The 26668-nt window shown below is 37.5% G+C and overlaps 2 protein-coding genes across 2 annotated transcripts in view; one reads left to right on the forward strand and one right to left on the reverse strand.

Annotated features, from left to right (window-relative positions):
- The window catches only part of FRMPD2 (FERM and PDZ domain containing 2), a 54851-nt gene extending 50877 nt beyond the window's left edge, over positions 1–3974 (reverse strand). The window contains exons 1-3 of the mRNA XM_064430737.1: positions 3797–3974; positions 2802–2928; positions 934–1065 (exon numbers count right to left, since the gene is read on the reverse strand). Of these exons, the coding sequence (XP_064286807.1) occupies positions 934–1065; positions 2802–2928; positions 3797–3829 (292 nt within the window). The 5' untranslated portion in view covers positions 3830–3974. The remainder of the gene's footprint in view (positions 1–933; positions 1066–2801; positions 2929–3796) is intronic.
- Positions 1–26668, forward strand: part of MAPK8 (mitogen-activated protein kinase 8) — a 175108-nt gene that overhangs the window by 107736 nt on the left and 40704 nt on the right. The window lies entirely within an intron of this gene.

Below are 26668 nucleotides of genomic sequence, written 5' to 3' on the forward strand. Positions count from 1 at the left end.
TCCATAGAAGAATGCTTATATATGATTTCATGAAAGAATGTCTGTGACAAGCAGGCTCTCACATTCTGTGTTTACTCATGTATTTTTAGAATCCTTTCTTACAAAATCCTGAGTATGCACAGCAACCAGTGTTTAAATGGAGACTGAGATATGCACAATGTCACTGGAATGAGCCTTTGTTGAGTTTATGACCAAAATGTCTTTTAAACTGCTTACAAAACAGATTTCTGTTCTACGTTTACCTTCCCTGTGTGTGACTGTGTATGTGACTCACACGTATGTGTCACTCATGGAGCAGCTGCAGTCTCAGGTTTTTATTGCTGCTGATACTGATTGCAATTCTGGAGCTTCAGGAAAGCACCTTGCAGGAGGAGAGCATTAACAGGAGTAACCTCACTTTCCTCATCCTTGGGCTGAGGGCTTAGGGCTGAGAGGCTATGACATGATGGGGTTTTTTCCCCAGGATCTGCCTAATTTCTCTCTGAATTATGTCCTCATAGAACATTCACTCTTAGGTATTATTTATAGATTCAACTGATTTTGGAGTTGATATCTTGACATTGCCCACCATATGCATTCGTGGGGTAGCCCCACCTTTTCTGTGTCAAGGCCGCATGTGGTAAAAACATAATGTCAAGCTTTGTGTCTTGCTGAGCAGCTTCACCTGGCAAAGGGGGCATGAAGCAAGAAAGAGGTGATGAGGCTACATGGCAACCAGGGAATATATAGCTTTACTGTAGGTTTTCACACAAGTGAAAAAAATCTAGTATAAAAGTATCTTTCTTCTCTACAACTTAGCGCAAATACACCTCCCAAGTCACATAACCGTTGCATAGGAGTATCAATCACCCAGTATGTGGTCAGTCCCACACTTCAGGGAACAAAAGAGATGAATACATAATTCACAAACATAATATTTTTTAAAAATCATACCTCTCCTGTGTCCTCGATTAGACAGTATCAAAGATGTACTTTCAGATATACTGTTAGAGTCACTATAATCCGCAGAGAGTTGTCTGTAATCTTCTGTTGATTGACTATAGTTCATTAATCTGGGCCCTTTGTCTGGAAACAGAAAGGAAATGTGGTGAATCACATACTTTGATTTTAAGTCATTGTATTTGCATGTTAATGTAAATAACATTTGAATTGGCTAATTTTCATATAGTCCTTATCCTACTGTCTTCTAACCCTGACTCCAATTCCTTAAAGACTGAGGAGGCTCGGTAACTTCATTCTATTGCTTTCATAATCTTGTTCTGGCCAAAATTGGTTTTCATAGTTCTCAACTATTTCATATAAAACAAATCTAATACATTAATTCTGTTCTATATGTTTAACTGAAAGGTTGCAAAGTGTAGATAACCTGCAAAGTTCTTATTCCTTGTACTCTGAGGTCCAAAACCTTGAGCTATAACTTTTTCTGTGTGCAGGGTGGACAATGTCCAAACAGAATCCACTACCAGAGTCAGATGCAGAAATTCCATTAATGGCTCATCCTCATTCATTAGAATGTACATATTTTTCTTGCACACTGATTTTACTTCATTTGCATTCTCTCTTGTTCTTGTACAGAATCTCTGAAACATAATTTTTAATTTTAAAAAAAGGAAGAAATGGAATGCTGTCTTGCAAAGTGCAGCTCACACATTTTCAATATAATTGACACCCAAATTAATTGAAGTCCTTTGGCAGTGTAAGTGACCTGAATCATGGGCAGACACAGAGATCACACCAGATACATAATCCCTAGAGCCAGGGTAAGGAAACTGGCAGGAATTTGTGGCTAAAACAGGGTTGAGAATGGGACCATTCCTTTTGGCAGCAGCAGAATTTCTACCTATGTTTGCAGGTGTGAATCTACAGCTCAGTTCTTGAGTAAGTGAACCAATATGGCTTGAGGGGTAGTTTGTCTGTATGTCTCCAAAAGAATCTCCTTTTCTTATAACCAATAATACCTAATAGAAATTTTCCAGATATATTTAGGTCTGTGTTTGATTCCAGCTGATTTAATGGAGCATATGTGTGATTTGCAGAATAGGAGTTGTATTGTTCATATGTCTAATGCTGAGCATATCCCAAAAAAATCCTGTATAGATTGGGCCAGCTTTCCCCTTGCTCCAAAATCAGAGATCTCTGTCAAAGTGAACAGTATGGTGTAGACACTAGAAAAAAGATAGTAATTGAATTACTCTGAGGGATAATAAATCTCGATCTTAATCAAATAAAATAAAAAATTGGTATATACTGTTTTATTTATACAGTGAGGAGGATTTGGCCTTGTCTTGAAATCACTCCAGCAATTCATGTGTGAATTTATAAAACATCTTTTGAATAGAAAATGAAACTAAAATCAAAAAAAGAAACCACAAATCTTTGCTTGAATAGTCAAATAGGAAAGATGAATATATATTCCTTAATGGCAAGAGGATAACCTCACAGAACCCCACCCTCAAAAACACACTTGAGTATATAAAGTACAAAAGCAGTTTTGAAAGTAGAGGAGTTTTATATGACAGGTTTTATGCAAGGTGTTTTAAGAGTCAAATCTGTGCAAGCTGATTTGTTATCATTGCTTCACAGCCCCGACTCCTGTCCTTTGTGGAAATAAGGAAAAGAAACCTCACTGAGTTGCCTCAGAGTCCTTCCATTATGAAGTAATTTAGATATACAGCAATAACTATCCTATCCAACACTACATGTAATCACTACAGCATGAAATTAAACAATCCATCTACTTTGGGAAAGACACAGAAAAGGCTGTCTGTATTAGAGAGTTTAGGTTATAAATCTTTCTTTACCTTGGTGAAAATCCATCTGGGATGCCAGTGTTGAGGTGTCCGATATTTTTTCATGCAGTCTTTTCCTTATCACGTGACTTCTGTTCAGCTGAGAGGCTGTGCTGTCTTCAGTGACCACCTGCTCCGTCTAGAAGGCAGCAATACTCAAAGTCAGTGTTATATGATATGTGAACTTCAGACTCTCATAGTGAAGTGATCCTTGCCCCCTGGCTGTCAGAGGCTGCTGATCTGCTTTGTATAAGCAACTTCATTTTCTCAGATTTACACAAAGTGGAACTGAGTATGTTGGTTCCATGCTCTCATGCTAGCTAAGTTTAAGAGGGGACACCCTCTGTTACAGTAGCAAAGAGAGTAAGAAGGAGTGCAAGGGAAAAATTATTCTCAGAATCTTTATGAATATTGATTGAAAACAAAAAAATTCTGATGTGTTTTCTTCCATCGTCATTGAGCTTGTCAACAAAAATGGCTTCTGATACTTCAAATTTTGAACAAACGTGTGTGCTCATTTTTTTAAGACCTTATGTGGTCAGGCTTGATTGCACAGCAAATATTCAGTTCCATTCAAGGACAATGACCTTTACAACAATTTCCCAATATGATGTAAATGAGATTTCTTTGAATTTCATAAAGTAAGTTGGGAACAAGAATGGCAATGGAGAAATTTTTACTGTTGTGTAAAGCCCTTTACTTTGGCCAATATGAGATCTCTGTGAAGATTATGATTGCTTCAGTACTACATAAAGAAATTAAGATACTGTAAGTACAAAAGCTCAGTCACTTCCCAGGAGTGTAGAAGTGATGTATGAGATGGCTTCATTGCTTTATTTGCTTGTACACATGCACACACAATTTCCTGCCTAAAGTTTAGAACCAAATCTCGCTTCCTTAATCCATGCAAACATTAATTTTGGCAATCACTCACCTGTCTCCCGTGTTTCTGAGCACCTCTCTCACTGCCGAAAAGGAGATGACTGGAGTATGGGAGCAGTACTTACCTCACTGACACTTCCCACTGCAAACTGAACCATTCTCTTTATGTAGAACTTTGCTGGTAAGGAAGAAGATTCCTTCTGATGTGCTTCACATGCTTCCAGAATGGATTCAGGAGAAAGTCTTCTGTGTGGCAGATCTTCACACAGTGTCAGCAAGAGTGCATGTAGTTGGTCACTCAGCTGGAGGGACTGAGTCAAAACAGAATTACTGTTAAATGACATCTCCCAGGGGACTGAAATCCTATGCAAACTGGGATCAGGAATTTCTGTAAGCCTTTCACTCTGGGTGAGAAACATGCACTGAATTCCTTTAGACTTTGGGAGAATTCCAGACAAGCAGCATAACGGCACGGAATGAACCTTTATTGGGATCCAGGATAGCCTTGGAGGGAACTGACATCTCCAAGAATGATTGCAGGCCCAATTAGGGGCTTCTTGGTGACAGACAGTTCAGTTTGCTCCAGAGCTTTGTTAATTAGACTGTGAATCAAAGATTCATGGAAGTAAGGTATGTGGTAGCATTAGCTTCAAAAAGGTGAGGAGTTTTACCAGCCACAACTGTTGTCATAGAAACCAGATACTTATATTTTAAGGCCATTTAGCTTATAAAGCTTTTTCTCTTAGAATGTAAAAGAGAGGTTAAATCTACTAGAAACCTGTGCTCTCCAAATTGAGAACAAGAAACCAAAAGCATCAATATAGAAATGAAGCAAAATATGTTACAAGTCTTGGAAAGGATTCTAGGTAAGTAAGAAACTTATAATTTCAGCTAGCAGAGATACTGATAGAATTTGCTCAGAAATAAGGGGAGTTATTTAGTTTTATTCTTCCATCCCATTTTTGAAAAAGCACATAAATGTGCACAGCACCACAATCATGCCTACAGGATGGTTTTCTTTGAGTCCTGTCTATCTTGGAATAATAGAATCATAGAATAATTTAGGCTGAAGAAGACCTTTAATATCATTGAGTGCAATCATGAACCTGACACTGGCAAGTCCACCTCTAAATCATGTCCCTAAGTGCCACCAGTAATCACCTTTTAAATACCTCCAGGATGAGATTCTACCATTTCCCTGGGTAGTGGGAACAATTGTTTATTCTAAGACAATTTTTCCTAATTGTCTTGGAATAAATAATCTTCACTCTTAAAATCACGATACAGTTTATCCAAATAAGAAAAATTCTAGTCTTTGAAGAAATAGAGTAGGGAAAAAAAAAGGAAAGGAAAGATGAGCTCCAACTAAATTTCCTGATTTATGTGAACTGGTATTTTTGGTGAAACTTAGACCTTTACATATTCTTTCCTAGTGGTCCAAAATACAAAGCCCCTGTTAGTGATACTTCAGACTATGCTTCTCATTCTTTGAACCTACCAGAATAAAAGAAAACAAAAATGTTTGTGTTACTGGCCTGGTTTGGAGGAACCTGGTAATCTGCTGACCAATAGAGGGTCATTCCTAAGGAATACACCAGCATCTGTCAAAACAGAAAAGAAAACCGTGTGTGAAATCAATACAGGAAATCAGTACAGGAAAGCCTCATGCTAGACACATCATATTTTTATGTCTTTGGTCACAAAATGGTAGAAGCCACAGAATCATATATGAAAAATCATATATGAATCATATATGAAACATCAGATTATTTTTTTAAACTAGACTAAATGTATCTAAAAGTAAAATAGTGACTCTTAGCTTATGAACTAGGTTGCATGCAATTAGTATTGCTTTTTCCTGGTCTTAAAAAACTGAGAGCCAGACACAGTAAAGGGTAAAAGGGTTTTTACCTTGGTATTTTAATAAGGATCCTTATGTTGCACTGTTTCACCAAGGTGGGATGTGTTGCAGTGCACACACATGACAGATCGTGTATGCAATTTATAGACCTTACAAATTTGCATATTTAACAAGGGTGCCCCAATGGGATGCCTGGATGAATGGTGTGTTATTTCCCCATTCAATGAATTCCCCCTGGATGGGCCAAATCTCCAGTTTACAGGCTATGTTCTAGACAGGACGTTGGTTTCTCAAGATAGCATAGGGTTTTCCAGCCTCCTACTATGAGGCTTTTAGGATGTTTGGTCTCCTAGCTTAACAAAATACTAAGGCTATGCTAAGTTATCAAACTTAAGGAATTACAAGTATGCATGCTAAGAATACTGAGGATACATAAAAGTTATATAAAAAGTATGTAAAAGAAAAGGCAAAAAAATCATCATGGCATAATTAGTACTGTTCAGCTTGAGGGGCTGAGCCAGGCTGCCCTGTGTTCAAAGATGCCAGGAACAGGGAAAGAAATTTGAACTCCTTTCTTAATTGTGAAGCTCTCCTATTGCTGATTAAAATTCTCCCCTACCTGTGGGACTGGCTAGCTGTTATATGCAGGAAAATAATTACTGGAATAAGGCTGCCTATTCCACAGATTCATTTTTCTGCCCAGTGTCTAAGTGGTCAGTTATGTGGGAATCTGAAAATACTGTGTTCTGCCTGAGGGGAGTATGTGGTCTGAGTGGTATTTAAAACTTTAAGGTGCCTGAAGGTTTTATCTTACTGTCTTTCCAGAGAGACTCATTTGTCAGAGAGAAGAAAAATAAATTGTTAACAAAGCTGAACATATTTCTGACTTCCTAGGACTGCTTCCACCCTCTGATTGTACAGATACTGCAGTCCTGCTGCTTCTGGGATTACAATTACCATGCCTGCTTGAACACCATTTCACCATTTCCTTTCTGTGGGCCTTTACAAATAATACATTTCTCCAGGCCTGTGGGACTGATGTTCAAAATTGATTTTGATGTTGACATGCATGCTAATCCAACAATAAGCTGCAAGATACATGTAACATCTTTCTAACTATAACCTAATTTGATTAGTGTTATTAGAAATGGGATGTGACAGTAGGTGCCTGGTATGTTGCATTAAAACCCACAAGCTTGTCTTCATGAGGTGCTGTCAAGATGCACTTTGCAATATACCTCACCTTTGTTAGTCCAAAGTGCTGGTTTTTACTTGGGCGGTGGAGCAATTCTGGTGGACTGAAAGGGGCAGCTTCTGTCTGAGATGCATTGTTTTGGAAAAACAAATTTCCTTCAGCAGACAGTAGTACTGACCATGGGCAAATCACACAGATGGCAGGGTCTGAAAAATGTTGAAGTTGATAAAATGGAGATCTTAGTGTTTTATTCACTGCACTCAGAAAATCATATTTCTGGCATCTCACCTGTATAACCAAACTCATCACTGGAGATGTACCCAGAATGACTTGTCTGATTGGGGACCTTATTGGTCCTGACCCAGACTGACTTCCCAGCCTGACCTCAGACTTGCCTTGTCACTGTGGCCTTGCCTGGTGATCACTGGGCTCTCTGATCATGGTTACCTTCAGCTAGTGTTGTCTTTTGCTCCTTCCATGTTTTCTGTAGTGTTGTATGCAAACACAAGTCGCACATGCTGGGAAACTTGTCTTTTTTAGGAACAGCCAGCCAGCTTGTACTTCATCCTAGTGGAGAATACCTGGCCTTCTGTAGTGCTGGCCAGCCAACCAGTGCCATTCCTGCCTGACCTGGCAGTGCCCCAGCACACTGGGAATATTCTGTACCAAATGGTGCTGATCATCATGAGATCTGGCATGATTTATTGCATCAGGCACAGCACAGCAAATGTGGCAGCATTAGCCTTGAAAAGAGGCTGATTACAGAAACAATATAGCTGCAATTGAGAGATGTGGAGTCAGAGAACTCAACTGGGATGATGCTATGCACTGGCAGGCAACCTTCCCTGTGCTCAAAGTAACTGGAGCACTGTGGATTCAGCTTCAGAATGACTCCAGGTTGGCATCACTTCTGGACCTCAGCTCTCTAAAGACAAGTTTTAGCAGCCTTACACACTGGGCCTGCAGCCCACCTAGGTTGTACATCCCTGCTTCTTGGTTTAGTTTTCAGGTTCTGATACCCTAAATTTATCTGGTGTAGCATAGGGAACATAGGCTGATTATCTCTTTAAAAAAAATAAATTCTTTTGTTAAGTCAGCAATCACAAGAGCATAGTGCCAGCTTAGTGTCTGGCACAGAGTCAGTAGATGGACCTATGCTGATCCTATCCAGGTGGGTATTTCTGTGCTTCACTTCTGTGCACATTTCTGGTGCTTGTATTTCCTGGGCTATTCTATCCCCTTGTTACACCAGTTAATAGAGAACTGATTGTATAGTCAACCTGCTATAGTGTTCCAGCCCATTAAAAACTAGTTGGTAATGAATTTTCACTCCTCCAGCTGTAGTAGAAATTACACATCACTTGTTTTCTGTATTTTGTATTTTGATTCTACATGCTTATGAGGTAAGAACACATCTCATCTATTCTTCCCTCAAAAGGAATACCCATTCACATAAACAGTTCTCAAAACATGACAGGTTGCTCAGCTGTGCTCTCTTGTTGTTGCTCAGTTGTGCTCTGTGCTCTCTCAAGCTGGTCTGCTTGGCAAGCAAACATCATAATGATAAGTCACATTATTATCATCAAGGATAGAATCTCTTACTGGCTGAATGCAGAGCCATGTGGATTTGCCTGTCCCCTGTATCAGTCCATGAAGGACGTGAGCCTAGCTGGCACTGCACTTTCTCTGGGTGCATCTTATTCAGACTTCAGGAAAGACACTTCTGTCTGCATATAATTGTTCTTAGATCAATTAGTACTTGATATTTAATTTGGAAAAAAAAGCCAAAACTGCGTGAAGACCTTCTATGTAGGCAGAGCAATCTGCACATAATCCCAGCAGCACTGAAAGATTTCTCACTTCTATTAGCAATATGCTGTTAGTGCCATTAGTTTTTTTGTCTCCACCTCACCCCCACAAACAAACAAACAAACAAACAAACAAACAAACTCAAAAGAATTAAAATAACTCACAAATGAATTTCTAACAGTAACTTTTAAAAATATGCTTTTCACGTCACCTTTGTGAAGATCCTCCAGAAGCTGCATTGTGGACAGGTACAGGAGTGCCCATACTTCTTCTTCCTCCAGTGGGCTTCCTTTTGCCCACAGGACCTCGGCCAGTGTCACGCAGGGGCTGCTCATGCCTGCTGCAGTAGATATGGATTTTGGACACAGTAAAATAGACTGAACTGCTCAAGACCAGCCCTACTGATTATAGCTGTACCTTTCTCTCACAATAAGAAATACTTTGTGAACCACCCTGCTTTATTTGTTCAGAATAGGTAGGTATTGTTTACCCCTGTCTTAATCTGAGTAAATAAAGGGGACTGAACTAAGTGACTTCCTGTAATCTTTCTGAGCCCTTTTACTCCTCATCTGAAATCAGTAATAAGATTCTGTGGAGAGCAAATTGTTTTTACTCAGCAGGTCCTTCATGAATATGTGCTGCAGATTTTGTGAGTGGTTATTTGAATGACAGGTGATTGATTTTGCTGCTTAATTGGATGTTCCTATCTATATAAACATGACAGAGTTTATCTAAGAAGAAAAGAATACAATGCAAAAGATATGCCCTGTAACATGAAACGTTTATTAACATTGCAACAGAGCAATTAAATTTCATTAATTGCTCAGCAGATTAATCAGTAAAAGCTGGTAGATTCTTACTGTATTAATTGATGAGAGATTTTCTTGCTCACATATCTGAGACTCAGTGCTTGCAGTTCAGCCTTTCCAATATACATATAAACTTGTTTTGTTTCACTAAACCAAATTAAAATATTATTCTCTTTTTGAACTACTGAAGAGCAATTTAGTGGCTCCCAGCACTGTCCTATCTGACAGGTACATAAGACCTAGCAGAAGAATGTAGATCCACACACTCATGCTGTTTTGTCTTAGTTGAAACACAGATCATTTAGAGAATGGCACTTTGTAGTGAATAATAATTTCATGTCCTACCTACTGGAAGAGTATTTTTATAATCCCAGCCAACCAGAAACTGAGTTGTGACTTGAAGCACCATAGCTGCTTTTCCTTCAAATGTTTTGTCGTGATAAATATTCTCAAAGAAGGCTTTGCTCTTCTCAAATGCACCTGACCTTTCCATCTAATGAGGTTTACATTTCTGTATTTTACTAATCTAGTCAGAGCTGCTCTAGGTCTACACATCACTAAGGAAAACTGAATCCAAGCTTCAAATTTCCTAAAAATTTTTGAACAGCTTTTGCTATTACTCTCCTGTAACAGCCCCACAGGTTCATTTGATGCTGTGTAAATAGAGGAATAATAAGATAATAAGAAGTGATGCATTTACTGATCTGAGTTTTGACATTGTCTGTAGACCAGCAAGGGAGGACAGCCTGGGATAGCTGGGATGCTATAGCCTGGGATGCTGTTGTCACATATAGGATTGTAAACACCACTGTAAAATGAGTTCACTCACAGCCTTAGCGCAGATCTTGCCCCCTCAAACTTCTTCACTCTCTGTTCACAGCCCACTCACTGCCACCATTTGCTCTGTGCTGGCAATAGAACTTGTGTCTTACAGCTGATTGCTTTGCCAAATTCCTGTTCAGTATGGACTCTTCAAGGGGTTACTGGAAGAGCATCACAGTGTCCTGTAGGAACAGCATGTTGCTGATTAATAGACTTTGCTTCATGGGGTCTTGTCCTGGCTCACTAGCTCGCAAACAAGGAATCACAACATAGAAAGAATGATCTCTTGTTGCAACCACCACAGGATTATAGACCAACCTAGTGACATTTTAAATGGAACCAGAGTTCTAATTTTAGTCTCTGTAGCTTCAAAGGGCAGTAAAGCTTCTTACAAACCTAACCTTAATTAGAAGAGACAGACAAATCTTCTTAATCTAAGCCATCACCGTTTCTCTTAATAATAAATTACTGTGATAGCATTTCACTTAACCCTGTGGTACTGGGACTAAGCAATAAATTCACATTCCCAGAGCAGAATCTGTGTGGCTTCTCCATGCAGGTAATCCACCAGATTGTACTGAGTGCTGTTTTATTTGAGACTGTGCTGGGGGGAGAAGCATTGCATCCTCTGTTTTAGATAGAAGTGCTTATACCAAGTGATCTCAGTGCTGATATTTCTAACTAGCCTGTTACTCAATAAGAAACTACCCAAAGTGCAGGTGTTACAGCTTTATAGAACCAAAATGAAATCAGCAGTTTTACCAGAGATGCTTAACTTTTGTAGTGAATGGTTTTTTTTTCTAAGAGTAAAAGTAATGTCTCAGATCAATACTAAATATTAATTAAATGAATTCTGCTATCAATTATATCCAAACTTCTTAAAAAAATATTAGATTATATGGCCATGCAAATAATAATTTCTTTAACAAATTACTGCTTTAAAACAATGTGGAGTTAAGCAATGTGTTACTTTACAATCAAATTGGCAACTGATTTTTAAACACACTCAGAATGCCCTGTATCTTTAGGCTGTGATTTTGACTTCTGATTTTTGAGACCAACATGATATGATATTTAACAAAAGTCTGACTGCGTGAGTGCTTGGGGAAAAAACTATAGCCAGACTACACTATGTGTATTATAAGAGAGTAAAAGTGATGGAAAGATATTGTTATCATTGTAGCACTGGTCCCTCAGTTTAGTAAAATCTGTGATCCAGAACCAAACAATTTTGACCTTCAAACAACCTACAACTCATAAGACAAGGCATACAAATGAGGAGGCAAGAAGGAAAAATTGACAGCAACTTTGCAAAAAGGGTTTTTTTTTTCAGTAACACTACATATCAGGAAATTATGCTGGATCTGTTTGAGCCTGCAGGGGAAAATTAGAGCAGCAGAATGTAATCACTCACTTTGGAGTTTGGCCAGGCCATAGAGGTTAATGTTTTTGTGACTGGAAAAAGTAGCAAAGAGCTTCCAGTGCCAATTCGTGTTGTGAGGTCAAAGGCTGATTTTGCTGATGTCTATGGAAGAAGATAGTACCATCCAAATTAGCCTAAAATATCCTCCTTGTTCTAATCTTTGCAACACATTTATTCATTACGTGGCCTCTCTAAAGTTAATAGATTTACCCAACTCTTTTTGCATAGATATGAAAGGTTGCATTGGGGTGAGGCTAACCCATTATTTTGCCAGCAACATCTACCTATTTATCACTTTTTTTTTTTAATAATTCAATTTTGGTGCCTTTTGTTTTATCATATGTGCAAGTTTTCATCCATTGTAAACTGGAGTCAATGAAATAAATTGAATTCATCATGAAAGCAAATTATCTACTGCTTTACACCTGAATTTGACACTTAGCAACAATTGTGCATCAGTAAATTCATATGCCAAGGTCACTTTATTGGATTTGGCAGTCTTATTTAGTAAAATGTAAAGGAGCAACTTGGCTTTGATTAATCTTCATCTTCACTTTTGCTGCTTTGTTTACTGTGTAAAGAAAGCAAAAGAGCTAAAAAGTATTACTTTTGTAGGACAACTGACCTTCCCTTATCAAGCACAGTCAAGTGCATTAAATATCCTCAAGAGGAATGGATCAGCTGGATTTCTAACTACATGACAGCTGGATTTCTAACTTCATTCCCACTTATCAGAGGGAATTTACTGGGGAGTAGGTTCATATATACAATAAGTTTTGTGGCATGAATGTTAATCCATTATCTGGATGACGGTGAAAAAAGATGAAGGGAGATCACAGGACACACCAGTGAAGAAAATGATGAGGAAGGAGAAATCACATTTAGTTTTTGAAAATATGGAGTCAAGTTTGTTTCTGGTCTACTTGTAAAGGCAGGAAGCAAGAACAGATTTGTCCCACCTGGACATCCTGAAGAACAACTGGGAATGAGAACTATGGCAAAATAGTTTGTGTATAAAGACAGCAACAGCAATTTCAACAACAACAAAGGATTAACCTTGGTAGGAATCAAGCATTCTGTGAACTGGAAGGGCCTCTGTCAAATCAGAAAGGCCTTTCAATTTTTACTGCCTGGAAGCTGTTTATGCAGAGGTCTTGTCTTTCCTGTGACTGATCTTCCAGTTCTGCTTCATTGCTCTGTGTGTATATATTACAAAATACCTATCTGTAAACTTAACCAACTCTTAATCTGCTGGAAGATGTAAAAAATGTAAATTTTTTAAACAATTCTCTCTGGGAAGGCCTATTTATGATTTGGACATATATGCCCATCACAGCCCCTCTATTAGAGGTGACTGATTGATTTTGATAAGAGTGAGCCAGAGAGGGGGCACTGAAGTAGGTGCTCTGAAAGACCTGAGAGGTTGCTAGCATTGGCCACTAACCTCACTAAAGGAGTTTAGGTGTGTGCTGACAGAAAAGTGAGAGGAACTTGGAGTGTAATTTCTTCCATTTGCACCACTGTATCCAGAAAAGTTCCCTGCTCATTACAGTCTGTGGAAGCTGGCATGAGCCCACTACACTTGAGTACACATGGAGCTGGCTAATGCAGATTGTGCTTAATTTACCTGCAATGCCTGAGGATCCATCAGTCATTTTCAAGGGCAACTTTAGAGACATAGAATTGCTTCTTCTAGTTGGCATTGAAGGACACACTGATAAACTACACACAAGTCTATAAAGAGATGGTCTTTAGCCATCTTTCTCTAGACATAGTATTTTCCTTACCCTTCTATCCCTTTCACCTGTTGTACTTCAATTTCTTAGCTATGTTAGCAGTCTCTTTTAGGTCTCAGGTGCTACCTGATAGTCTAGAAGCACCTAAAAAAAAGGCCAAACCCAAGGGAACTCAATCCTCAGAATAGCAAAAGGCAGAATTTCTTGTATTAGTGGCAGCAAGATGCAGTGGGGGAAAAGCAAACTTTCTGAAAGAAGGGAATTAGCCACAGGACCTCAGGTGCTGATCAGCAAGACTTCAAGCAATCTGCTTTCAAGACCAGGAAATATGGAAACTTGAAGTGACATTTTTCTAGGGTGTTGGAGGGATAATAAATACTGAAAAGGGTTCCATAGAGACAGATGAACAAGACAGACTTACTGATTCTGAAAGATATTTTAAAATGAAAAGTTACAAGGAAAAAGTGTTTTTAGTCAGCATCCTTTTACTTGACCAGAGTGCTGGACAGTGGGTTAATTATGTATCAATGTAATTAATGTAACTTCTGACCATAATGTAATTTCTGACCATACCCAGGTGAGGACCTCCACCAAGATAAAATCAGTCTGGCTATCCTATCTCTTGTTTTTTCTCTGTGATTCTCCCCATCAAAGATTAATAACTGACTGTAACATGTTGCTTTGAAGTGCCTTATATTTAAGAGCAGGGATAAATTTGTATCTTTATATCTTTATGACACAAAAGTTCAGAAACTTCATCAAAAGGGGCTGAAATTGCATGGAGGAGTAGATGTAAATCAAAACACAAATAGTATCTCACTAAGGCAAGAAAAATAATTGTTTAATATCAAGTATTCCTAATACATTAGGAAAAGTTATTGCAGCCTATCTCAAGACTGGCTGCATAATAAATCAAATTTGGAATACAAAATTAGGAGATTAAAAATAGGATAAAAATGGGATTGAGCTATACTTTTGACATAATCTGTGTTAATTTCAAAGTAAATTCACAGAATTTATGAACAACCTGTCCTGAGTCTTTTCTGTGGTCACCAATAGAAAAATAATTATGTATCAATCACTCTGCCTCTGACTCCTCTGAGTCATCATGGCAGGAACAGCATTTGGCATGAACCTGCATTCAGTAGGAGGTATCTCCAGGAAGATACTCAACTGATTTCCTTTGTGCTCTTAAAAATCATATAGGTATAAAAATGAATGTAGAGACCATTTTGAAATTTAAGATTATCCTAGCGTGCATACAGATTAAATGTTTGATATAGATAATAATTTCTGAATTAGAATGGGAAGATATGACTTGCTTTTTATGAAGGCACAAGATTATTCAAAAACACATATGTATTAATCTGAGCCTGGGTCTCCACAGACAGTTTGGGATCAGTGAAACAATTTTGCTGCACTGCAGGGTCTACCCTGAAATATTCTTAAATGAAGAGTTTTCACATGAGGATCACAATTCTTTGTTGCTCAGGGCTTCATGTTTTGCTTCCTAAAAAAGCCCTAAACACTAAAAAAACCTAACCTAAATCCTGTAAATTCGAATACTGTATTGAGACTTCGAGAGATGTTGGTCTCCAAAATATTTAGAACTAGGTAGTTAGAAGATCCTGAAGAATCAATGAAAGCTGTGACCAAGCTGCAAGTGACAACTCTAAATCTTTTTTGTTTGTCATCTGATTCATAACAACCCACAAAACTGTAACATGCAAGAGGAAAGAAGATGATCACATCAGCCTATAACTGTGAGCTTTGAATAGGGTCTGATTACATCTATTAGGTTGATGATTGTTCTGATTTAATACTTCAGGTTGTATTCTGTTCTTGAAGAACAGTATTCTTCCATAAGAAAAATCAAAGTTATAAAAATATAGTATAGAAATATTTTACTAAGAAATGACAACTAAATATATTTGCTTTACAGTCAATATTCATCTAGAGCATGTAAAATTGCAAACCCAAGTAAATTCTTAAAATATATTTAAATATAGTTCAAATTGAATTAAGGTAATTCAATTGGTAGTTGCTATCACCAAATTGTTACTGATGATTTTAGGGGAAATAGAGAAAAAACTGTATTGAAAATAATGTATCTTAAGTATCTCAACCATAAAGTTATGCATATTTTAGAGAAATGAAAAGGGAAATACTTTGGGGACAGAAGGTGCCCACTTGTGTGCTTTAAACTTTCTTAAATGTCTATATTAAACTCTGAGCCTCTTCTGTGTATAATACATATTGGGCAAAATCCAGTAACCCTTTTATATATGTTTAAGGGGTTGTGAATACATGCTATCATTCATGATATTATGGTTTTTTTCTGGATACCTAAGCTTAGTAACTGGATAAAAAGCTGAATATATTCTTATTCCTTAAGAACAACCTACTGCTTGTCCATCCTATTAGAACAAATTTTAACTATGTGCAAGTTTGAAAAGACTGAAAAGAGTACATCTTTTGAAAATTATACTTTAAAATTAATTTACATTATAACTGCATTTATTCACATATATTCCATATACAAATTTTATACTCTAACTCACTGTAAACTTATTATAATTTTGGAAAGAACAAATATTCCTCATACCAGAGAGATGAATCTCATTAAATATGAAATTTAATTCTCTGAAATATGGGCTGGAAATGTGTGGGTTTATAATTGGAATAAACACTTAAAATGCTGTTTAAAACTTCTGTTCAAATAAAGTACAGGCAGAGCCAAATCTGCAAATAATGACAAGTCAATAAGGGAGTTGCCTTGTTGCTAAAGCATGAACTTGCTTTGGAAAGATTATGTCCCAGGAATTATAGCTGAAGTGAAGCCTTCATTATATGGTATTTTTTCACTCTCTATTGTAAATTATTTTATTTCCTTTCTAGAAACATGTACTTAAATAAATAGGACAATTAACCAGACTATTGCAAGCTGTTCAGCACTGAAGGGGGATAAAATTTCACTGCTACAGAGAGATGAATTTCTTTTCTAGGAAATCATAAACTTCACATGAGGTGGACCAGTCTCCAAACTTTGAAGGAGAGAGTTGAAATTTAGATCCTGAATAGTGTAGGTGTGTACCTCTGTGTAGGGAATTTAATGAGCTGGGTGGTAAGGGTGCTAAAAGTTTGACTTTATTACAAGATGTATGGACATTGTTCCTTAAAGACACAAAATGTTATTGATACCAAAAGAAAATTCAGAAAAACCCAGCATCCTACAAAATCAGACTTACAGGGTCAAATTTCTCTTTCCTCTCTACTTCAAAAGGAACCTACCAGTGAATTTCATAGGAAAATATTGCACTGTCTGCAGTCAGTTTGCAAGTAGATATTCTTTCAATAGAAGTGCTTAACAAAGATATCACTGGATAACTGCAATCAAAAGAAAGTTGTACTATGTTCATTCTTGCTAAGTTTGTATGCCATTTCTCCTCTGCCCTGGCTGATGCCAAGTGCCAAGGACCTCACAGAATATCTGTCTATGATGGACAGCTACTGCCTCTGAAGTAGCTAGTGCTACTTTGCTTTGCTTTTTTCATGCACCTTTCATAAAAGCTCATTCTACATGAGAGTTGACTGGACTGGTGGCCCGGAATTAAATCTAATACATTATCTACATCGTTCTAGCACTTCAGAGATTGAAACTTCAAAGCTCTCTGCTGCTGCAGTGCCAGAAATAGTAGGGCAGTAGAACTCAAGCACCATGGTAATGTTTCTCTTTAAAATTAATTGATTTATGTCCTTTTTAAGGCATTATGTAATTCTCTGAAATGAGGCAGCCTTGTGCCAGACATAGGGACAGGGAATGAAGGGTCAAATGATATGCTGATGCTGAGGTTAATAGGTAGCACCACAACACAGGTAAAAGAACTTGAGCAGGCTGTACCCCAGCTTCTTCAGGTACTAAAGAAAAATGTCCTAAATGAAAGATGAAGAGCTAAGATTTTGGATTGTATTGTCCAGTCTTCCCAAAGTCTCTCCATAGCTTCTCACATCTAATCCTACTGTAGTCAATGCTGCTGTGGTTTGCTTATTGTTAAAGCTAGTTCTTGAGTTCTGACAGTGCCACAGTTACACCTTTGCTTGCAGAAGAGAGATATTCAAAGCTTCTGATCTTAATTCTGATGTTGACTAGTTCTTTTACTTGAGAAAGAGTCAGTCTCTTTACCACATCATTGAAGATGATGTGTTTTCCCATCATTAATAATACACTTTACATGTAAATAGTAAATTATCAGTATTTGTATTCCTCTGGCATCTACCTCTATAAATTTCTAGATCAGTAATGAAGCCTATGAGAAACTTCCAGAAAATGAGGTTGCTTTAATTTTAGAAACTGCAAACTAGAATATAGGGACTTGCTAAAAACATTGAAGAACAGTGGAGGAGAAATTAGGAAAGCAGTTTCTTAGTTAAGAGTCTTTAGTCACAGGTTGTAATCACTGGTAATCTTCCTGCTGTTTGGAGTTCAGTGCTCTTTCCAAAATAATAGTACAAATCCATGAAAAAATAATGCACTTAAACATGTTTTCCAGAATCATGTCAGCTGTGTTATACAAACAAAGACTTAAGCCTGCCACAAGAGCAGGAACACTTTAGTGCCTTCTACTTCTTTGCTGCAACAGGAAGCAAGACTATGCTGAGGTACCCTGATTTTTTAACAGTGCAATTCTATTGTAGGCGAATGTTTCTAGCTCCCAAAGAAGCCAAGAGGGACTGAGCACTGACATTCTGGAAGACAATCCAGTCAGCTCTATGTGGTCTTTTCTCATACAAACAAGTAGCCTACTAATCAGAATTAGCTAATGATTTAAGAGAAATGAAATGAGATTTAATGTAAAAAACCCAAACAACAAGGTAAATATTAGATACTGCTGTACAAAGCCAAGAAGATGAGTGATTTAATACTTATTTAATTGATAATGAGATTAAGAGAAATACGTAAGAACCTACCTGTACAAGTTGGACAGATGCTGCATCCAGAATAGTCTCTAATCTTCTATGCTTTTGTCCAATAATGATTGTTTAGACCACAATAGTTGTAAATATAACATTAAACATATTCAGGTCTTGATTGGACTTCTGTTTCTTGGATTTTTCTCTTTATTTTTCTTACCTTCTGTCTTCTCTCTTTCTTTCCCCCTTTCTTCCTTTCTTTCTATTGCTTTGTTTGTATCTTGTAACTAAGCACTGTGTGGTCTGGCAAGTGGCTAAGCAAGTAAACAGTGAGGTTCCTTCTCTTACTTGCAAGCCAAACCTAGCAGCTCCTGGTTTGGAGTTGAGGGCAACGTCATGTCTGCTAAGGCTGTTTACACTCCTTCCTTTTTTTTTTTCTTTCTTTCTTTTTTATTTTTTTTCTCCCTGGAAGTTCACTTGCCAGGTAATGAGAATCAGCTTTTAGGAAGTGGCTCAGTGTAAATCTCTGGGTCTGTCAACTTACAAGGGCTCAATTGGATTACCTGACGCACACGGGAGCATTAGGTCTAAACCCCATAGACTGATGTCACTTTCAGCCCCCGGCCAATCCAGGGAGCAACAGCACAACCAAAGCAGAGGCTGATGGTCTGAGGGGTGAGTGTGTCTTTTATGAGCAGCAAAATCCTTCAGACTCAATAAACAATGCAGATAAGATTTTGATGGGTCTGCCTGGCAGGAAAATAAACTAACCAAAAACTGAAGGAAGGAAATTTGTTCATTTTTTAATATTGCCTAGTCTGAAATTTTTTTGTTAATTACAGCAGGGTGCAGCTATGCTCAGAGCAGGGAAGAGGGAGCTCTTGGGATGCTGCAGGACAACTGTGAACTGGCTGTAAGAAAGTGAAGGGAAAATGAAACCTTAGTAAAACAGTAGTGAGTTCTATTGGACCTATTCAGTAAACTCTTCACATTAGTTATTCCTCCATTTTTCCTAGTTCTGTTTCTCTGTAATTCTAATTTTTTTAGTCTTTGTAAAAGTCCACAAATCTTAATTTGTTTAATCATTCTCCCTATATTTTGTCCCTGAACAATGGGATTTGCAAATGCATTTTCATCTACAATCCTTATGGCAATATCTCACAGATGATTGTAGTGTAGATTTCTCTGTTCATATCAAAATGAAAATCTTGGATTTCTTTCAGTGCCTAACTGCATGCAACTAGTCATTTAAGTTCAACATGGGATAAAAAAAGAACAAACCAGCCTCTTATTTCTGTTTTTCTTTCTCAGTCACAGTGAATATTGCCACTGTTGTTCCTAGCCCACACTCTGGATTTCACATTCAGTTTGGTCAACCCTTCCAGTGTATGAGTGTTGAAGTGTGCTTTTGAGGAAAATATACAAGCTATGGTCTTCTTTATTTGTCTTTAAAGAAAATTTATTCAGGTTTCATCATCTCAATGCCTGTAAATCCCTCTCTTTTGACACTTGGAAGTGCAATATTGCCTTATCCAAAATGTCACAGAAAACATATATTTTGCGGAATTCTCCCACTGGGTACATTCTGTATCCTTTCATATCCTTCTCTGGTTCCTTTAGTTTGTAGCAGCAAACTAAAACTATTTTTTATAAATTCTGGCTTGGCCCAAAAGTCATAAATCTGATCTGACAGGAAGTCTGACAGTACTGAAGGCAGGAATAAAAAAAGAATGAAAGGTCACACATTGGAGATGACCCAAACAGAACATGCTGGAGTTGGAAACCAAAAGTTTATTGATAAATGTTACCAACTGTGCAAAAGAAATTATTTGTTGCCTTCTCCTGTGATTATTAGACTGATACTGCTCTTCATTTTTTGAATTTGTGGATCCAGATACCAACAGATCATCAAAAAGGCTATTAATGAAAAAAAAATCTGAGCATTGACGCAGATCAGGAAGCATTTTGCTTATTGCCTGATACAGTCACACTAGCAGGACAAAAGCAACACAGAAGGTTGTGACTGCTCCTTCCCCAGGTAATGAGTGGGGAGGAGGTAGGAAGTTATTTTTAGTGGTGCATTTGTAGCTAGCAGATTTGCTTTAAGTAGGTGTGTGTATAATGCTGTTTGCAGAGTTAACAGGGTGTGTGGCTTGTTGAATCATTTTGTTAGAAATAATGTGTTGTGTGAACATGGACCTGTTAAATCAGGTAGAAATGCTGATTTGATTAACTAATGAAAGTTCCTAAAGCCTTTATGTTCTATTGCTTTAAGAAAAGACTCAATGATTCTTCTCATGAAAACATGCAATTGCAAAGCTGTGGTAGCTCAGTTGGTGTAAGCAGCAGTTCCAGATTTGTGAGATCAAATTCTCACCAATTCTTTCTTCATTCTAAATAGTCATTGAAAGCAGCCATTTTAAACAATCACAACCTACTGATTTGAACCAAAGCAGTATTTCAGACTCATAAACTTAAAATATACAGCATGAGAGCTTCAGTTGAAATCCTTCTGTTCATCTATTGATAGGTGTACAGGTGACATGTATGTAACTGCAGCAAAGTTTATGTAACTAGATCACTATGAAAGAAGGTTAACAAGATGAAAGGCTATTTATCCCAGTGAAGGAACTGCTGGATGGAGGCTTAGGATCTCCCTTATGTTCCTCCCAGCTTTCTGAGAACTGGCAATGGCTAGAATCCAATTATTCTCTGACATTAATGCCTTTTTATCCCACAGAAGCTGAAGTGTGGGAAGCTCTTAAAGTTTACATAAAGGTGAAGATTACTATTTACTTCTCAGCTGATGGTGGTACAAGCAAGGTGTCAAAACTACAACCACAGGTCATGCCTGTGGTTTCTGTTAAACAAAAAGACTTCTATTGCTTCTGTTAAGTTTTAACTAGTTTTACTTTGGAGTCCCATGGAACAGGATCATGCACTGCATGAGCTGTCAGAGCTTGAGCTTTCAGATAAATCAGGGAATCCCCCTTTTTGTTTAGGATCTTCTTAAGTCATACAAGAGGACCTAAACACTTCTGATAGTGCACTTCCATGCTTCATTCCTATGACTACGAGATGTGCAAATAAAGTTTAATTTCCATGGTGGTTTCTAAGCAGATGGTCCAGTCATCTATATTTAGCTTAGCAAAGTAATACAGGGAGGTGAATCTATGCTCTCGTTCTGGTCTTTGCTGTCAGGGGTGTTTCACAGGAGTGTCTTTGGGGGAAATTTGTGTAACCCTAAGCTCAGTTTAAAAAAAAAAAATTAAAAGGCAAGAGGGCAATATCTGAACAGCCTGTTTCCCTTTAAGAAATAATTTCTTAGGTAATTTTAAAAATACCACTAAACCGAGAGTGGTGTATTGGAGTTTGTTTCTAAGTTTGTGTTTGAAGAGTACAGGAAGGCAGCATAACTCTTATTGCTACTCGTGACAGCAACCAGTTTTCCTTAAGAAAATTCCTTAGCCGGCAAAGTCTGGCTCAAACCTTTGGGAGTTTCTAAATCTTTAGAAAGTTCTATGAATGGATGAGACCCAATTAAAATACCACTTATACTTCAGTATGTTTAATTTGCTTTTGCTTCTTACATTGCTTTTGAGATGTGATGTGAGGTAAGAAAACATTATTGAACAAGTAGCTCCTGTTTGTGACACCTGATTACAGCTCTGCTGATCCCAGAAGTAATTCAATGGGAGGCCAGTATTCCTATGCTACATCCTCCAATGCATCCCTCTAGGATACACGGAGAGAGGCTGTGAAGTGATTACTATTTAATGCCAAATGCTCTCAGACTGTAATGGAACCACTTTCTAAATTACAAAAGTAAGCTCAAGCCATTAATCTGAGGAAAGAAAGACTGACGTTCTAAAGGTTTCTGGGATAAGGGATGGAGTTCCATGTATATAATCAATGCATAGTTTCATGAAAAAAAAAACCATTTTACCCAGCAAAGACATGGATACTGGTGGTAAGGGGAAAAAATATTTTCTGTCTTTTGCAATAGAGATTTTCTATATGTTATGCTCTTTATTCACTACAATGAAACCTGTGTACATTAACATATACTTGTGCATATCATATTAACACTTAGAGAGTGAAAATAGTTTTTCTTTACAATAGCTGAAGTGATCAAAATCCAAGAATGAGTGTGCATAAGTTATCACAGGGTACTATTCCATAAGGCAGAGATGTGTGCAGGCACCAAAATAGCACAAAGAAGTTTCACCCAAAGGGGATCATTTACTATTGAAGTTATCCTTATTCTGCCTAATGTGGTTCACTGAATGATAAGTAAGGTTTTGTGCATGCATTATTAAGTATCTTCAAAATGTTTTGGTATAATCATAAGATTTACCAAGTCAAAAGAGATTAAGTTGCCCATGTTCCTCCTCTACCTACCATTTAGCTCACTGTTGAAAGTTGTTTTTCAAAACTACTTTCTGAAATTATCAAGTTTGGTTTTGGAATCATTATATGCAGTGCTAGATTCAACTAGCATTTAGACAGGATGTAAGATAATTGGTATTGGCCAATTTAATTTTCCAGTTCTTTTCAGAGATAATGTATGACACATCATCTAACCTAGAATGGGTGTTTGCATTTAGGAGTTGAAAGTTAAAAACTTTGACAAGAATTGGTGCACTCTTGGGAATTTTATTTATTTTTAACCAGAAGGGCCAGGTCAGGTATGAAGAACACTGCATCCTGGTTGGAGAGACCTTTAGTGAAAGTTTACCTTCAGTATCTCCTGTGTTCAGTACCACAGTCATCAGTGGTGTTATTCTGTGTAAGGTCACTAAAATGTGGTCAACTTTGGATGATCTCATGTAGCAGAAACCATGAAGAGAGGGTGGTACACGAGATTTTCCAATTATGATCACTTTGTAATAACAAGGAAAAAAAGCTGATACAAAATTCCCTACAGCCTTGTACTGAATCCTGAAAATGCTCTTTGCTCTGGAATTATTCTTAGAAAGCCAAATGCTAAGTCTTCATTGATAAGGGTGCAGGAAGGGATGCCAGTATGTAATTTAGAAAGGTAATGCCAAACCTCAAGAACTTTTATTGAATTTGCCTATGAAAAATTTATATTGAATAGTAGTATAAATAAAGAGCACCCTATGCTGTGTTAATGTCAGTGTGTAGAAATATGAGGTATGTGACCCCATAAACACTGTTTTCAAACAGTTTACCTACACATCCCTCCACAAACAATTTCAAATTGGCTGAATGTGTCTAATGAATGCACATACTTTGCTGCCTATTTACTCAGTGCAACAATTAATACAAATTGTCTGTACATGGAATTATGGCAGCTGAGGAAGAACTTTTCAGGAACAACAAAGAAGGGGTTAATAGCATTAGTGGTATGTGAGAGAACAAAATTTCTGGCTAGGTGTGCAGAAATGTCTGAGCTTCAGTGTCAGCCGTGAGCATGGCCCCACCTTCCCATCCCCTCTGTAACCTGTCACAGGGTGCCCCATGGTGGCTGCTTGCCTCCTCTTGCATTTGCTCAAGCCAGCAAGTGCTCCATTCAGTTTGGTTACTAATAAACAAAAATATTTGCTCTATTTCATCATTATTTGCTAATAGTCAGAATCTAAGTATATAACTGCATTTTGCAACTACTGCCTGATTCTAGTTCCATTTAAAGAGGGAATACAGGTCACTCAAGTTGTTACTTGGGAGTTGATTTCATGGTGCTTTGCAAAACAGAATTAATTTTTAAAATCTAGCTGTTACAATGTTTCTTTCATTATATTGTTTCATTAGTAAAAGGAAACATTTTAACATCAGCTGTATTCATTAGCAATTAGTATGTATGATTTTTTGTACACCTTTCCAGGCTGTAATAGGTCTATTAACTTGGGGGTTGCTAGCAAATTTCCATTTCACTTTCTTATGTAAAATGCAGCTTCTTTGCCACAACCAATGATGAAAAAATGTTTCAGAAAGATAATCTTACCAAAAATGCTTTATTTATTTCTATTTGTATTACTTCTGGAATTTTCTAAAAGCTCTCATAGTTGGTATTGCCTTTCCACATATATCTATCTTGTTCAGCAAACAATATTTATCAATCTGTTTGCACAAGAGGATATGGATGTTGATACTGGCTGTGGCTTCTCAAGCCCTAGCTTGGAAAAGCTGGGCTCCCTGAGTACCCACAATTGCTATTGATCTCTTCTTGATGTAGCAGCTCTTTCAAACACCTTCTCTTTGACTGAGAGAACAGATGAAAAAACTCGCTTGTGCTCCAGTCCCTTAATGCTGCTCCCAGGGCTCTGTCATGCCTCTCCACACCCCTCAGACTGTTCCTAGGTGTAGCAGAGATGCCCACATGGAAACCAGCAGCAGATACCAGCCAGTGGGCAGCACAAGGCCTGGCAGTGTCTCAGTGACACCCCTGGGCAGCAGCACAGCCCTGCAGAGAACATGCCAGGTCAGCAAACGAGTGCCTCTGTGCCTCCAGAAGTGTCATCTGCTGCTGCCACCACTTCTCTCACGAGCACTGGAGGTTGTTCAGGGAGCAGATAGGGCTGCCTCACCCAGCTCCAGCACCTCTCCTGATGGGACAAGGTCTTTCCTCCTCAGGCTGCAGAGCAGTGGTTCTGCAAGGGCACATGCTTAGGTTATCTTGTTTCTATTTACAGCTTGTCTAAAAGTGACTATAGACATAATCAGGCATTTACTTGCAAAATAGCTATTGTGGTTTAAGCCACCTTGTGTCTGTTCACTACAGTCCCACTCAGCTGAGTTACTTTGTGTATTATGCTAATCCATTTTGGTTCAGATATAAATCACTGTTCTTTACTATGGATGCTTTGTGAACAAAAATGAATACTTCTTCTATGTTTGTACACATTATTTACAGAATCTCGTTTTTGACATTCTGATTTTTGTACATCAAAATTTGTGTCAGACATTCAGATCTATTTCCTTGTCTCCAAAGATTTGATTCTGAATTTTTTGCTTTGCAGTTTATAAACATCAATATGCTAAAATGTTGTTTACTCCCCCAAGTATGGTAATTGACAAGTTAATGAAAATATTAAAAAAAGACAAAACTACATTTTGGATATAATTTCATGACTGCTGAATCCCAACACATTAATGTTCATAAACTTACTCATATACCAGTGCAGGGGAATGAGAAAGTTTGCAGTATTTTGACATAATTCAGATTTTACTGACACTTTTTAAATCCAAATATTTATTAAACACTCAACAACTACTTAATTTAAAGCAGCAGTCCAAATTCAAGACTACTGCTACATAAACACTGAAACTGAGGAGGTAAGACAGTGATTAACAATTGCATGTAGGCAGAGGTTGATTTTCGTGTTCCAGATTGTTCACCAATTCAATTTTGCAGTTTCTATAATTAAACAAATCTGCTCATCAGATTCTTCTCATATATAAAATTTCATATTTATTTTGGAAAGGAAGATTCAGGTTCTGAGGTTGGTGATTCCCAATATTTTTCCAAAGAGATCCTTACCACCTTTCAGCCGTTCTCACTATGCACCTTGTCAAACCCATCACCAAAAATCCTGTCAAGTTTATGTCCTACTGGGGCCTCAGCAGGGCCAGTCCTTGCTGGAAAGACCTGGCCCCTGCAGGAAGCCACACTTCTTTCCACAGTCTTCTCTCTTTATGTTGTTTTCCAAAAGTTTTCCCCTTTCTGCTACTGATTCTCTATGAAGAAATATGAATCTTCTGACTGGCTGTCTGTATGTCCTGTCCTAATCCATTCATACTCCTGCTCTCTACTGTTCTCTCTTCTGATCTGTTGAGAGGTCCCCGAGAAAAATGGTGACTTTGTTGCAGCCTGTTTCAAAATACCTGTTTACTTTCATGGTTTTCAGGAATTTAGTTTTGTATTTTCTTGGATATCAGTCAGGACAATCCAGAAAACAGTTTCCACCCAGACATATTTAATTGAGGAGTTTATAATGTAGCCAAAATGTTTATAAGAAAATATTTCTGCAATGCTTGAAAACAATACTATAGTGATGCTCAATGACATTCTCAAAGTTTCATTTTCTTATATAGGGACTTCTTTTGAAAATTGGTTACACACACAATCAAAGGAACTTTTAATTCTTACTTGAAAAGTTACTATTTTGATATCTTGCAAATTTTCCATACTGAACTTTATAGCTTATCTATCATATTATCTTTATTTTTAAAGCAATATACTGGTAAACAACAAATTTATGGAATTAAACTCTTTCTTTCAGAGTTTTCCTTCATACTACCTTTACATATTTTCCAGCCTCTACTATCATGCTTTACAACATCAACGTGACATTTTTGTATAATTTCTGCATCATTATTTCTGTTGCTTATCAGCTTTACATTCAAGATGGCAATAAATGCTGATTGTATATAAGGTTGTAAGGACTAGTTTAAATAAGTCACTCAG

This window comes from Passer domesticus, chromosome 8, assembly GCF_036417665.1.
Source record: "Passer domesticus isolate bPasDom1 chromosome 8, bPasDom1.hap1, whole genome shotgun sequence".
Classification (NCBI taxonomy): domain Eukaryota; kingdom Metazoa; phylum Chordata; class Aves; order Passeriformes; family Passeridae; genus Passer; species Passer domesticus.